The sequence below is a fragment of the Dunckerocampus dactyliophorus genome, chromosome 21 (genome assembly GCF_027744805.1).
Source record: "Dunckerocampus dactyliophorus isolate RoL2022-P2 chromosome 21, RoL_Ddac_1.1, whole genome shotgun sequence".
Lineage (NCBI taxonomy): Eukaryota > Metazoa > Chordata > Actinopteri > Syngnathiformes > Syngnathidae > Dunckerocampus > Dunckerocampus dactyliophorus.
The window spans coordinates 5,931,446-5,946,434 of record NC_072839.1 but is presented as its reverse complement, the minus strand read 5'-3'; the positions used below and the strand labels follow the sequence as shown (position 1 = coordinate 5,946,434).

Sequence of the window (14,989 nt, the reverse complement as noted above, 5' to 3'; positions counted from 1 at the left end):
AGTTCATCGTGTTAACCTGTTGAGCAAGAGTGCAAGTTTTTTATCTCGCCTTTTGGGTTTCATACCTGGAAATGTCTAGTTTAGTTGGGGAATTTTGGGGAAAAAATTTGCAAAAAAAAATGCATATTTAAGCAAATTCTGCGTATGGTTAACATGAATTAAATTAAGCATGAACTAAATACAAATATAAGGCATTCAGAAGACACATTGAGAGATGCTGTGATGAGATGTAGTATTCTACACTGGTCACTAGGTGTCAGTAATATTATTGCAATGTTCGGTGAGACACACAAGCATCAGACTTTATTGCTGTAGCAACAGGCTTTTATTGCAGTTTTGAATGATCTCACAACACGCACAATAATCCCTACCACGGGCTACTGTTGCGGCCCTAACCCACACTAAGCTAATACGCAACTCCAAACCCCTGACATCACTGTTATTATGTCCACTATATTGGGTAATATAAGTATAAAGGTGACTATAGGGGTGTTATTTCATGTACAGAGGGCTCGAACAATATTAAAAACTGTATTTAGGAGGTATTAACAGGTATTGGCTATGCTCTAACTATGAAAATATTCCATTTATCTTAATCGGGAATCCTATTTTGCAAAAACTGACTTATCATCGTGGGGTCTGGAACCAGCTAACCGCAATAAACGAAGAATTACTGTATACACAAATAACCATTCACACTCCGGAGGAAGCCAGAGTACCCATGGAAAAATCATTCACGCACGGGGAGAACATGCAAACTCCACACAGAGCAGAGATTCTCCTGACTGTGCTAATCACTCAGCCATCATGTGCTCGAGTTAAAACATTTCTTGCAGAAATACAGAGAAACGTCAAGAACCATGGCAGACTGTGCGGCACAATACCATATGTAAATTATTTAATACGGTGCATTACTGCAATTTTTTTTTACAACATGCTTTAACACCTTAATTTATCTTAGAGAAGTTGCTTTGTTTATCTGTTATCTGTTTTGAGTTCAATTTTGGTGTGTAAACCATAACGTTTATGATCTGAGGTAATTACATTTACTATATGTTTTTTTTTCCTGATGGGGACAAAAGGAGGCACTTATTTGTAGGAAGTTGATGATGAGCCTGGCAACTCATCAGGAAGCTGCATTGAAGAATTTTAGCACCATTGGATCGTTTCTTGTAGGTGCCATATTATGCTAATTTTTACAGTGATATTGGCTCCCAGTGGGGGACTTCATAGGTTTCTTTTAATAAAATGCTCCACATCGCCAGTTGTGTACAGGGCAAATCTGCATTCTTCTCCACCTGGCCAAAACATTCAGATTCAGGAGCCTCCTCTCCTGACCACACTTACTCTGTTGCAATTGGTTAGGTGATATTGTGCAAGTCAACAAAAAACCTTGGGAGATAATGAAAATAGAAATAATCAATTGCTGTGTCAAACTGCTGTCATCATAAAACCTGTATTAACAGAACAGGTAATTTCAAGTAACACATAATAACTTTATTAACATTAACGTTTAATTAAATTAATTAAGTGCGGAAATACTGATTGTTAATAATAAAATGTAAACATAAATTAACTTCACGTATGATGAAACTTGTTCAGGTGCTTCATAATCCCTTCAAACTGCAAAAATGTGTGACGTTGAAGGCGGCTGTTTGTCCAAGTTGTATATTTGACTGTCGAGGTTGAGCAATGAAATACATCAGTCACATTACATTAAATGCACTCACATAATCAGTTTCATATGCTACAGAGATCAAACCAAGTCCCTGACATGATGAATAAAAATAAAAAGGTGGTTCTACTAAAGCCGTCATGTCGTCTTATATGAAAGAAACTCTTGTTATGGCGCTTGTCTTTTTAGTGGCTTTTTCATATTCAAGCAATGTGGTCTCATTCTTCAGATTTGTGTCTCTATTAATAATACATACTGTAACAGGCAGGACAGAATACAGAGTATCTGTGGCCGCATGGCCTGTGTGTGTGTAGGTGTGTGTGTGTGTGTGTGTGTGTGTGATTAATGTGGAGTAAAGTTGGCATGACAGCTCTTCCACACGATCAAGGAAACGTGACAAGCGGCTCGCACTGCTGTCTGAGGGCTTGAGCCAGAGGAGTGATGCCAAACACAGAGGCGTTAGTGGACAAAAAGACATATCTACTAACCATAAACGGCCATTCATTGATTCAGTTGCCTCATGGCTGACAACTGCACTTTGGGACAAAGAAAATGAGGACTTACGCAGCTAATAGTGACATTTTGTACGTTTTGAACAAATACATCACATCTCATTGAGTCTCATTTAGGAGTTGTCCACAAGGCAACGACGTTCTGGGTACCCTGAAACAGCATTTTTTGAAAAATGCTTCCAGAGTGGGAAGAACCACTCCTGCCTAAATGCAATTAGTTATCAGGAAACGTAATTTCTGGAAAAACCTTCAAATACATCAAATAATTGGGATTTAGCTTTGTAGCGGCATGTCCCGTTGAGAAATGTTTCACGAGATTAGGCTGCGGGCTGAGCTTGGCGCAGTGTTTTCGTGAGAGTGAGAAACCGCAACTCATTGACTAGCTATTTAGCTTCCTGTGTAGTAGTAGTAGTGAACAATGGCAACTGAATCCATATTGTTGATAAAGATATCAGTGCATAAGAACACACAACATTTCACTGTCTGTAACCGTAACCGGGGGTGAGGGGCCCTTATTAATATTGACAGAAATATTTACACACACGCACGTGCATGCGCACAGCCAATCTAACTGTAATGCAATCACTTCTCTACAGTGCTATCTAGGGTGCACGTGTGTGTTGGGCGGACAATCAGTGACACAAACACGCAAACATATGCACGCATGCTGCCGAGCCGGTTGTAATGCAATTGCTCCTTGACAGTGACATTTGGGGTGCACTGGTCATCCCGTACAGTTTAGCCCTGCACACCGGCCAAAGCACACATGCCCAACGATTTAGACCTACAAGCCCAGGCTTTCTTTCCACTGACCAGCGCGGCTCTGAAGGAACCGGGGAGAGAGGCTTACTGGACGTACTATCACAGCTACACTAGCTGACACCTGTTACACACATGCATTTGTAGGTAGCTGACTGGATTGCAATCATTCTCCCACAGTGACATGTGACAAGCTTTCATAGTAGAAAGCAATATTGTAGAAATACAGTCAAACTTGTCTATAGCGGCCACTAGAGGGAGACTGCAAAAGTGGCCGCTATAGACAGGTGGTCTCTATAGACAGGTTGGCGTCCAGTTTGAATGTTGACCAGTAGAGGGGAAAAAAAAAAAAAAAAGGGGGGGGGGGGGGGGGGGAATTAATGTTGACCAGTAGAGGGCACTGTGTGACTGCGGATAAAAGTTGTACAGCACTACTAGGCTTGTTATTATCCACGAGCCACAGAACAAAGCTGTGCTAGTAACGTCTTACGCTTGTTTTTAATATTTTACTTTTTATACGGCAGAGTGTCATTACAGCTTTAGTTCATCGGGAAGTGACGGTGGGCGTCCCGAGCAGGAGAGCTAGGCTCAGTGCTAGCTGTGAGTTTCGAGAGAGTTGGGAAGTGTGTTTATGTTGGCGTGGATGTAAAGTCCTGCAGTGTTCTCCGCTGTTAATAAAGCGATTAAAGTGCATCGGTGACGTGAGTCTCTCCTTCCCCACAACAAGCGGTATTACAGTATTGACCAGTGCACATTGTCTCACACCAGGAAATAAACGGCGTCACTTGTTACAGGCATTGCCTGGACAGCTATGTAGTGGGGCTTGTTTAACCTTTGGCTTGTGGGCAAGCAGGAAGGAGGGACAATGCTGAGAGATGTGTGTGTGTTCTGAGCTGCTCTCTGGTGGCCGCGTTCAATAAATAAAGTTGGCAGAAGCAACAGGAGAAGTTTCCTTCTTTGCTTCGGAGCTGAATGACACTGACAAGTTAACAGACTAGTAGCGAACGGAAAAGAAGACAGCTTTGTTTTGTGTCGAATACAGAAGATGAGGACTTTGATAGATTTGTGAATGAGGATTGATCAAAAATAACGTGAGTACATTCTAAAATACTTCAATTAAGTACAACCGAACTCAGTTTTGCTCCCGCTGGCTTTTTAAAAACATATGCTAGCATGGTTTTAGCATGCAAGCAGTAGTAGTGTCGCTGGGAGCACGTCCTGTTCCCAGCCTACTTTGCGGTAATGTTTTGGTGCAAATGCTCTTAAAGTTACATGTTTGACCAGGAAATAGCAAGCTCAAAAGAAGACGGCTTTTTTTATGTCAAACAACTGACAGTTTGTGTGGATCTTGTGAATGATTGTGACTGAGCCAGGACTCAGTAATTAAAGTCTACACACGACGGCTTCATTGATTGAAAAACGAAACTTTTTCGTGCATGAAGCTTCTACTTGAGTTGGGCATTTGGCCGCTATATGCAGTCAGATATTGACCAAGGGAGACAAAATTGGTGGCCGCTGGCCGCGTTAGACAGGTGACTGCTATACACAAGGTCTATGTAAATTTGCTGCGGGGGATTTTTCAGTGGCCGCTATAGGCAGGTGGCCGTTCTATAAAGGTGGCCGCCAAGACAGGTTTGACTGTACTCCAATTTATAAACATATAAACGGTTGGGGAAACACTGCCGTTTTCTCTCATCCCCTATTACTATAAACCAGGGGTGTCACATTTGTGTTTATAAAATACACTAAAACCAATTTAATGTAGGTGAAGATATGCCAAGTTTAATATACACTCCGTCCACAATTATTAGGCAATTTGAATCATTGATCATTAGTTTTATTATTTAACAATAACAGTGCTCCTGGTCAATCCAAAATGTTAATAAACCTCAAACTTGAATATTTAAGGAAGTGAAAGCGAGGTTTTGGCTTTTGTTGAGAATATCTCTGTGTGCACAATTATTAGGCAACTATTAGTTTGCAGAATTATTATATATTATTATTATTATTATTAAACGTATTATACTTGTTATTATTATTATTATTATTAATGTTTTATATTATTATATAAAAACAAAAATATTCCCATCTCATTACTTTAACTTTTTTTTTTTAAGTCGGAATGATAAACAGCACAAACTTTACAAATAAATATTTCTGACATTTCCATACATAAATCAGTATATAATATAGCCACCTTTCTTTTCAATCACATGGAAAAGCCTTCCATCCATATAGAGTCTGACAGTTTCTTGATCATTTCACCATCAACCTTTTGAATAGCAGCAACTAAAGCCTCCCAGACACTGTCCAGAGAGGTGTGCCTTTTTTCTTCACTGTAAATGTTACGTTTAAGGGCCCACAAATACTCAATAGGGTTTAGGTCAGGTGAGCAAGGAGGTCATGTCATTATTTTTTAAGACATTTAAGAGTCACTCTTCTCATCAGTCCATAAAACTTTTGAAAAATCTGTATTCAAATATTTCTTGGCCAAGTCATAGCCTTTCATCTTGTGTGTCTTGTTCAGTGGTGGGGTTTCAGCCTCTTACCTTGGCCATGTCTCTGAGCACTGAACACCATGTACCGTGCTTCTGGACACTCCAGGTAGATTACAGTTCTGGAATATGACAGCACTGGAGGATAATGGGTTCTTGGGAGCCTCACGTTTGATTTTTCTCAAATATTTGGGAATATGGTCAAAATACTGACTTGCCTAATAATTGTACACACAGTGTAGATGACTAAATACACAATTGAGGCAATTTTTTTATTGCACATTTCCTGATTAACAAAACGCCATATAAGTATTATGAAGGCCAATACATGTCAATTAAAGGGAAATATAATTGTTGATGACAAACTCCAATACTTTTTTTTTTTTAACATATCAAAAACAACTTTCGGGGTCTTAATTGTTTTCTGATACAGTGTGACCTATTATGCAAGCTGTTTTTAATGTGTTTTTTTTTTATATTCGTGGACCAAAAAGAAAGCAGCTGCAGGCCTCAAATGCCCCCCCCAAATGAACCCATCAACCCTTCCTCCTCCAGGAGTCAAACAATCTCCTTCACACTCCACACGCCCCTGACTTCACTTCAGTTTTTGCAATTAATACTTCATTACTATTACATTTTGGTTGAGGAGCAGTAAAAAGGAGAGTATACTGTATATTTATTTTTGTCACTTTTTATAATTTCGCCCCCCTGCTCCAAAGTTGGTACAGTCCCACAATGCAATTCTACCACATCAAATTAAAACCACAATAATAAACATTGCACCATCACCTTTGTGATGGTTGCATACACACAAATTGAACGAGGGCCACTAAAAACGATGCCCTGATAAGAGTTGATATGCATCACATAAAATATGATGAGGATTAAACATCTCGGATTGCCAAAGAAGGTGCTACTTGTTTCTCGGTCACTAAAGCTCATAGGGAATTAGAGGATACAAGAGGATCAGTGTGTGTGTGTGTGTGTGTGTGTGTGTGTGTGTGTGTGTGTGTGCGTGCGTGTAATTAAGTACCAGATCAGCACATCTTTTGCCTATAAAAAAAAAAATACAAATGAACTTACAGGAAATCCTATTATGATATTTACCCATAACATACTAATTGGATTTATCTTGGTTTTACAGCTCTTCTATTGAATCTTGTGTAGTGTATTATGCCTTAGAAAGTGTGTGTTTATTGAACATGAGTGCAAAATACTGTAGGTTTTTGGGTACAAGTTGAAAGGGTGTTTGCAAGCATGTCACACCCATTTGAATTTTTTTTTATCTTGTTGGTTCAAAAGCAATGCTACAAGAGTGATTCCTGCGAGGGACGGGCATAATAATCGAGGAGCTGATTCATTTATAAGCAACTGAGTGGAATTAATGATTAACGTTGGGTCCTGTTTGGCTTCAACCAGCAGGGGCGCTGTGGAGTCAGTGTCAACTTCGCTGGGTAAGTGGTACGGTAGGAGGCAGGACAGACCCAAATATCAATATTATCAATACAAGTGTGATGAGATTGATCTTTTTCAGTTCTCTTCTATGTATATTTGAACAAATATCTGTTTTTTGCTTGTGTTGTTCAAATATATTGTATTTATATATAGTTACCTACAGCATACCATAGAAAGTGCCATAGAAAAACAGATCCATCCATTTCTTTTTTTTCCCAGTTATTCATTATGTTATAGTCATATTTAAGAAAAAAGAACAGTGGTAACAGTCTTGGAAACATGAATATTTTTCCATACTTGAGTTTTTAGACCTGGAAATGTACACACAGTGTCTATATTTCACCATACTTGCATAGGAACCCTGTTTGTTCTTGTGTTGTACTAAAATTTAAAGTTTCCCTAAACATGATGATTTCCTTGTGCACTCATTTTAAAAGGTAATACTGCGGTAATTCAGCTAGGAAAAACAGCCATGAACTGAAAGCTTTATTACTTGTCGCTTGGCAGGGTGAAGTAGAAGCGGAATGATATAACTCATTCTGACAGATAATTCTCCACATTAACAGCATTCACAGCTCTGGCCTGAAAACACTCTTTCATGTCAAGGAACCTTTGTTTGCATACTCCCTGAATAAGTAATAGTAAGTATACTGTATAACATAAATTACACATGTAACACAGTTGCTTTTAAGAGGGCTTAACAAGCATGCAAGTGACAAATCTTTTGTTTTTACTCCAACATCCTGATTGATTGATGTGATAACTACAGGAGGCGGGGCTTGGTGCAATAAGGTCGACTTTAAATGTTTAATAATCTTGCACGCAACCGTCCATACATCACGCCATCCCAGTGACACTTGTTTTGTTCAATGAGATGAGGTGAGAAAAGAGAAGTTAGTGAGGGAGGGGAGTGATAAAAACCACAAAAAGACCAATAAAGAGAGAAGAGGAAGTGCTCCGGGCAATTGTAGTGCATGTAGAAGCAAGGTGTGTGATGCTTGTTGACAGCTGTATTTGTATTTGTGTGTGTGTGCGTGTGTGTGTGTGTGTGCCCTGTAATCCTATACCATGCAAGGTTGCGTGACCGTTCATACCCCACTCTTTGCTGCACTGCACACCATTTGTCCTAATTGGTCACACCCACTCCCTGTGTGTGTCTCTGTCTCTCTCTCTCAAACACACACAAATACACACATATAGGCAGATGTAGCAAGGCATATATACATGCATAGACACAACAACATCCCCCCATCCCCCTGATGACAATGAGGAGAATCCTTGAGGGTATGTCACAGACATGACATGTACACACATGCCATGCATATTGTCATGCACATATACACACAGCCTACTAAACATATGGGGGACGGTCACGCAATCCCCCTCACAAACCTACATTTAACTCATCACTATAGACCACAGTCTTTTCTTCACTTCCCCTGCTCACTTTATTTAGCCATGTCAGTGTCTATAAGGGTTGTAGGCCCATTTTGAATAGAATATAAAAGCATTTGGTACACCTGCACGATCCAATGATAACCAATAAAGCAATTAAAAGTAACGTTAGGCTAATTCTGTTGGAAAAATGCCTAAAATAAACAAATAAAGCTCACAATGTGTCTGACAGCATGACGACGTACGAGCTTAGCAGGTGTACCTAATGAACTGGTCAGTGAATGCATGCCAATGTTTGATATTTAAGAACATATATTTTCTTTAAGCTTTTTTGTCACTTTGAATATTATAAAAATATAAAGAATTATTATAAGTCATATTATTAGATGTCATATTATTACACTAATTTGCTTTGTCACCCATAACACAAAGCTAAGATATATGGTTCTGATATCTTAGCATATGCTGTAAAGCTTAGTATATATTGGCCTACATTGGCTTGGTTTTAGCCTCTTTGATGTACAAAATAAATATATCAACCCGGCATCCTTGATTTTTTTCTGTATGCACCCCTGCTTTAAGCTGTTGTACTGATTTGATTTTACAATTAAAATCAATACTACTCACCCCACCTCTCATCCTTTGTCAGCTGGGGTAGGCTCCAGCTCACCCGTTACCCTGAGTGGGATAAGCAGAAGAACATGAATGAACATACTACTTTATATTGCCTTTCTATATTACTAACATTTTCTCCCATATTAACTAGAATTGATAGTTCTTAAAATCATACATATTTCTTTTTACACTCCTCTGACAATTATTTTCTTCTTTTTAATTTATACATGCAAGTATTCCAACTATTTATACACTTAATTCCATTCAATATGTTTTAGCTTTGTCATTTACCTATGAACATTTTTGCTATAACAATGCGAACAATACTAATAGATGAAAGGAAGGATTTAACATCATGTATGAGTTTTAAGCTAAAAATAAACTCATGAATGTGGCGATGCAGTGTTAAGGCCCTGGGGGGGGCGGCAAGGTGAAAGCAGTGCAACACTGTGATTTAAATAAACTTCAGAAGAGATGCTGGGGTGAGTCACGTACATACATAAAAACAATTCATTATGTACACCTGGCAACTTAAAATACATTAATGAATGCCTCTTTGACTGGCTGATTTTCTATTTTTGGATCATGGTAGCTTGTGCAGATGTACCAGTGAGTGTGTGGACAACATAGGTGGTATGGTGAGATTAAGAACTGCAAGCAGTGGGTGTTTTGGGGCATCACCTTTTTAGCTGGATGGTTTTATCTGCGAGGTTACACGAGGACAGACACCCAATCTGCAGACGTAAGCCGCCACCTTCTGGTCAAGGCTGAATACTGCAGCTGAAACTCAAATTGGAAACTTTACATTGGAAAAATTGGGAATTAAAAAAGGAATTCGGCAAAATGCTGAATAAAAAAAAATATAACAATAATAATAAATAAATAAACAATATCATTTCAAAAATATCAAGACAACAAAACAGTATTCATTGTTATGTAAGAACATGCTAAAAGTCATGTTGAAATGGCTAGTTAATTCCTATTAGCATGGAAGTGTACAACAGAATATTTCCAAAATTCATTGGCTCAACTTCCCTTAGGAAAATTTCCAGGTGGTTTCTAGAAATTTTGCAGAAATGCTTCATTCCATTTTATGATATTATTAAAGTTCGGCTGACTTTACTCAATAGAAGTTTCTATTTCATGCTTTGGGTGATAATGTGTTAGAAAATATATTTTTTTTTTCCCCACTTAAATGTTTCATGTAATATTACTTTCTCAGCTAAAAACCACAGGAAATGGCCAGCTTAAGAGTCCACATTATCATATTATGTATAACCATAGTTTCACATCGCAAAATATATATACAGTACGGTGCATGTTTTAGGTCACTATTAGATGTACAGTATAGTGTTTACTTATAGAGTTTAATACGTTAATGACCACATCAATAAAATTTTGCTTCAATGTTAACAAAATTTAATAAAATGATAAATTACATAGCGTATTTGTGTTAGTTTCGTTAGTTAGCAGGCTACTTCCTGGGTCACAGAAGAGGAGGACAAACAGACGAGTGGTGCCATTATGATTTTGGAGGTTGGACAGTGACTCAACCACAATAATAAATTCCTGTAATTCCTCAGGGGCTTCAAACTCATTTCAACGCGGGCCAACCTCACAGTTATGGTTGCCCCTAGAGGGCCGCAGCTTTGCCTGAAATGCGTGCGTAACTGTAGTGTTCAGGTTGTCTTAGGAGACACTTCACCTCTCATCACTACACTACTGTAGATAGGACAGCTCTAATCTGAGGGCATGGTGCAAGATCCGGGCAGTTATTCTCTCGTGGCGAAGCATGCCCCGAACGAGACTGGTTTTACTCGTTTGTGGTGCAAAACGGCAGTCGTTAAGATGAAGTGGAGTGAGATCTCTATCTGTCAACGACAAAAAAACTCCAGTTGCATACAGTATAAATTTTCAGTCAAAACTGACAGAACAATTATTTGATGTGCATTCATTTCAGGCTTTCGTGGGCCACAAAAAACAAAGTGGCAGGCTGGATCTGCCTCACCTTAAACTTGAAACTGGTTTTGTACAATTACTATAATCATGACAATCATGTCCGTCCTTTTTTAACATGCCACAAATATCAAATTAGTGGTGACATTTCCACAGTACTGTATATGTAATTATTACCACATATGCAATTAATAGAGCTAAAAGTCACAACATTAAAAAAGTAATGCAAAAGTGTATGTCTGTGTGCAAGCACGTCTAATGCAAAAATGACAACAACCTTGTCAGTCTTCATACTGAAGCTCCAACCAGAGTGAGAAGTCCATCCCACGAGGCTATTCCAGCTTTGGTCTCTTTAGAGTTAGTTTACTTTTATAATGTACAATGATCTGAATGAGGATGAAGCAGTTAACAATCAAAAAGAACAGTCCAGCCAGCCAGATATACAGAAAGGCGTTGTAGCCCTCAAACTCCAGGAAGTAGGCCGGGGCCAGCCATACACCCTGGTGATGAGAAGATATTAAAAATGTACATTTAGTGTCACACAGTGTCATATCGTATAATACTGGCTCCCAGGAAAACAGGAACTAGAACTGTATTACATTAGAGACCATTCCTTTGCTTCTTAACATGGAAGAAACAATTCCGTGTGTCTGGCTCTACCCACACCCATCCAGTTGAGTAAATACTTGGGAGTTAAATCACCTGTCCGGCAAACCAGAGGAGCAGCAGTCCCACTCCTTGCTTCAGTGAAAGACTTAGATGAGGGATGACCAGAGGAAGTAAACTCAGGTACCACAGGAAGTACTGCACAATTAAAAGCAACACACTTTAAGTTTGGTGTGGAAATATTATGTACAATGTATGCTACTCATAAATTGGGAAACTGATAAAAGAGATGTTTCAAGACACCCCGTGTTTTTGAAATAACTGATACATTGCAATGAAAAAGGGATATCATCCTTTGTAAAGCATCTTAGCTGCTTGGGTACGCCCCTTATTTACATTTTTCCTCCACAAAAGGAGGTCTTGGAACAATGTAACCCTCACAAACAGCAGGTATCAACAGTATTATTCGGGTCAATACGGTATTAGCTTGACTTTGACTTCTGTACCTGTGACGTGCAGACTTTGTTGAAAGTGACAAATATGGCGGTGTGTAGGAAACAGCAAAAGGCCAGGTCAGGGTGAAAAGCCCATGAGGTCACCAACAGGAGGCTCAATTGAGGCAAGAACGCTACCAGGCCAAGCCACTGGCTCCACCTGCTGTCTGCAAAACAAAATAACATCATCTTAGACTTTTTTTTGTTTTTTAACTTTATCTTGACAATCGATTTGACTTGACCGTAAACTATGAGAGATTAACAAATACCTGCAGTAAGATAGAGCATGTAGAAGTATGGAGAGAAGTTGTGTCTGATGTCCCTTCTGGTTAGATGGTACAGGTAAGTCTCATGAAGGAATGTCCAACCATACCTGACAATACAGTTGTGCAGGCAAATACGTCATAATGCTATCAATAAATCTTCCAAAAATAAGTGACATCCAATACAAGACACTTCTCAGTATGATGCAGTGAAAAATAAATATTGTTAAATAACTACCTCTGTGAAAACAGTAAACGCTGAGCATTAAACAAATGAAGGACACCCCAAAAATTGCCGTTTGGTGTACAGCAACAAAAACATTTATACAAGTCAAACATAAACCATCATCATGTGGGCTTAAGTGGCGCATCTATGTGACATCAATTTGCTTAGGGGTGATATTTAGGCCCTTACTTACACAACACAAGCGCCTACCTCACTCACGGTGCAACCAAAAATAATGTAACTGCACCACACGGAATGCACGAGTGTATGAAAATAAATGTCTACATGCTAATATACATGCAAAGTGTCTCTTGGAGATAAAACAACAGTGCATCAGTGAATCTTACATGAGGTAGAAAAGTGCGGTGAAAGCACAGAAAACACCGCCAGCCACACTTGCGAAGAGGAACAGCTCTCTGTTGAGGAAACTTCCCAAGAAGCCAGTGAGTCTCCTCCACCCTTTTTGCTCTTCCTCATGTCTTCTCTGTGGTGTGCGAAGAGTGAGAACAATGGGCAGAGCATATGTAACGGGGTAGATCTTCATGTGAACAGACAGGCCGTACAGCAGCGCTGCTAACGTCATGCGACGGGCTGGGACACAAAAAAGAGCACATGGATAAACATTAGGTGGGATACAGTGGAACCCAATTATGTCCACGGCGCTTGGACTGACTGATTAATGTCAACATAAGCGGTGGTATAAATAATCGAAACCAAAACCAGTCATTGCTTACACATGTACTTGTGACATAAGGAGAATGGGCGATAATACATAATTTTTCTTTACTGCATTTGTGCATATTTGATTTAAAGTCTACAGTTTCTGTTGTCACGGTGGACCACGACTTAAGAGTTAGTTGACATACACACTTACCCTCCATACAAAGCAGTGTCCCCAGCACCAAAGCAGCCAGGATGGACTCGGCATTCCCTCGACTAGATACTCCCATAGGCAGGGGGTTGAGAAGCCACAGGGAACACACTTGACGTGCCGTCTGATCATAAAATCAAATTTTTTACATGTACAGTAGAGTTTTTCAGGAAAATATACCTCTGATCAATGTTGAAATGCAGCATCACAGGATTAAATTAACTGCACGTTTATCTTTTTAAGTGCTTTTATGACATGTATTCCAAATAAGGTTTTGTGATAGTGACAGTTTGACCCCAGAAAAGCGTATTTCCATTATTTCAATCATATTTCCGATAGGAACAACTGAAAAGCTAATGTTTGTGTGTGTTGATGTTTTCATGTTTTGATGGTTCCTTACACTGTCAAAAACAAACCTCGGGACGCAGACCTCGCAGGCACAGGATTCTGTAGATCAGCAGCCCGGACAGCACATCACAAAGGATGAAGAGAAGCTTGCCAAACACCACGTTGATGTAAATGTTAGGAGTGAGCAGCCAGGCTAGTAGAGGTGTGTAACGATAGGTTGATCTGTTGTACGGGGACTCGCCCTGTAAACACAAGGTAAGAATTAGGACAAAACAATGGTCTTAACAAATCTAGTTGAGCAATTTCGGTACACAAACAGTGCAAAGTAAGTTATTCAAAATTGGCTTTTTGCCCCTAAAGCCCTCCTATGATAATAAGCAATATATACAATATCAGCAATGTTTCAATATGAACTCCACAAAAACATAAACACATATTTGTGAAAAAGACAACTGAAAAATATCGATCTCATCACACCAGTATCGATCCGATACTGAGGCTGCCCTTCGTAGCTACAAGATCGATATTTGTATCCATTTGAAAACAGCCGAATAGAGAAGAATGCAAACGGTGTACTATGACTGAGCATGATTTATAGCACAATTGATTTCGCGCACTTCAATACTTACACTGAGTGCGTAACTTAAGCACTTAAGTGCTAAGTGTACACCATGTGGAAGTACGCAAATACAGACACAAATAAGCCATTTGAGACTCAGCTAAATGTCTTATTATCAAACAAACCAGGGAAACACACCGACAAAAGTATTACCTTCGTAATGAATCTTGCAGCATCCGTAAACACATGGTAGTCAATGTCAGTGTACTTTACTACCATAGTCCTGTCATGCAAGTCTCCATAGGCGACCAAAGCGAGGCGTATAGCGACAGAAGCCGTGAAGAGAACATGTTTTTCAGTCATTTTGGACATTAGCCTTTCCATCTTTGAATGAGTGTGTTCATTCCACATTAGCATTAGCTAGGTAAGTCGTGGTTTCTAAGCTAGGACACATTCGACAAAAAACTCCCCATTGTATTGGATAACATGTTTTCCCTATGATATACACAAAGCTCTTGTAATGCTGCTGTCATATGTTCGTGTTAGAATTCGGAAATTTTTCAAAAATCTTTTCTTTTTTCTTTTTTTTCCCCCCCAGACACCGGAACTAACCCGGAAGTATATGTCGTTTCTTCTTCTTCTTCTTCAGTTTTTATAGGCGGGTTGCAGTAGGTGCATTATCACCACCCACTGGACTCTTAATCGTAATGGTTTAACTCAGGGGTCACCAACGTTTTTCCTTGTGAGAGCTACTTTTACA

At 39.3% G+C, this 14,989-nt stretch overlaps 1 protein-coding gene across 5 annotated transcripts in view; it reads right to left on the bottom strand.

Moving 5' to 3' along the window:
• pigm (phosphatidylinositol glycan anchor biosynthesis, class M) overlaps window positions 1-14,859 on the bottom strand; it is an 82,338-nt gene extending 67,479 nt beyond the window's left edge. For 4 of the 5 annotated variants that reach the window (XM_054764857.1, XM_054764858.1, XM_054764856.1 and 1 more), the window contains exons 1-9: window positions 14,443-14,859; window positions 13,739-13,912; window positions 13,326-13,446; window positions 12,799-13,042; window positions 12,232-12,335; window positions 11,975-12,129; window positions 11,565-11,666; window positions 9,588-11,362; window positions 8,919-8,969 (exon numbers count right to left, since the gene is read on the bottom strand). In XM_054764857.1, the coding sequence (XP_054620832.1) occupies window positions 11,195-11,362; window positions 11,565-11,666; window positions 11,975-12,129; window positions 12,232-12,335; window positions 12,799-13,042; window positions 13,326-13,446; window positions 13,739-13,912; window positions 14,443-14,646 (1,272 nt within the window). In that variant the 5' untranslated portion in view covers window positions 14,647-14,859 and the 3' untranslated portion in view covers window positions 8,919-8,969; window positions 9,588-11,194. Of the gene's footprint in view, window positions 1-3,358; window positions 8,970-9,587; window positions 11,363-11,564; window positions 11,667-11,974; window positions 12,130-12,231; window positions 12,336-12,798; window positions 13,043-13,325; window positions 13,447-13,738; window positions 13,913-14,442 lie in introns of those variants that run through there. The other variant, XM_054764855.1, reaches the window with a different exon arrangement.
• Window positions 14,860-14,989: the final 130 nt, after the last annotated feature.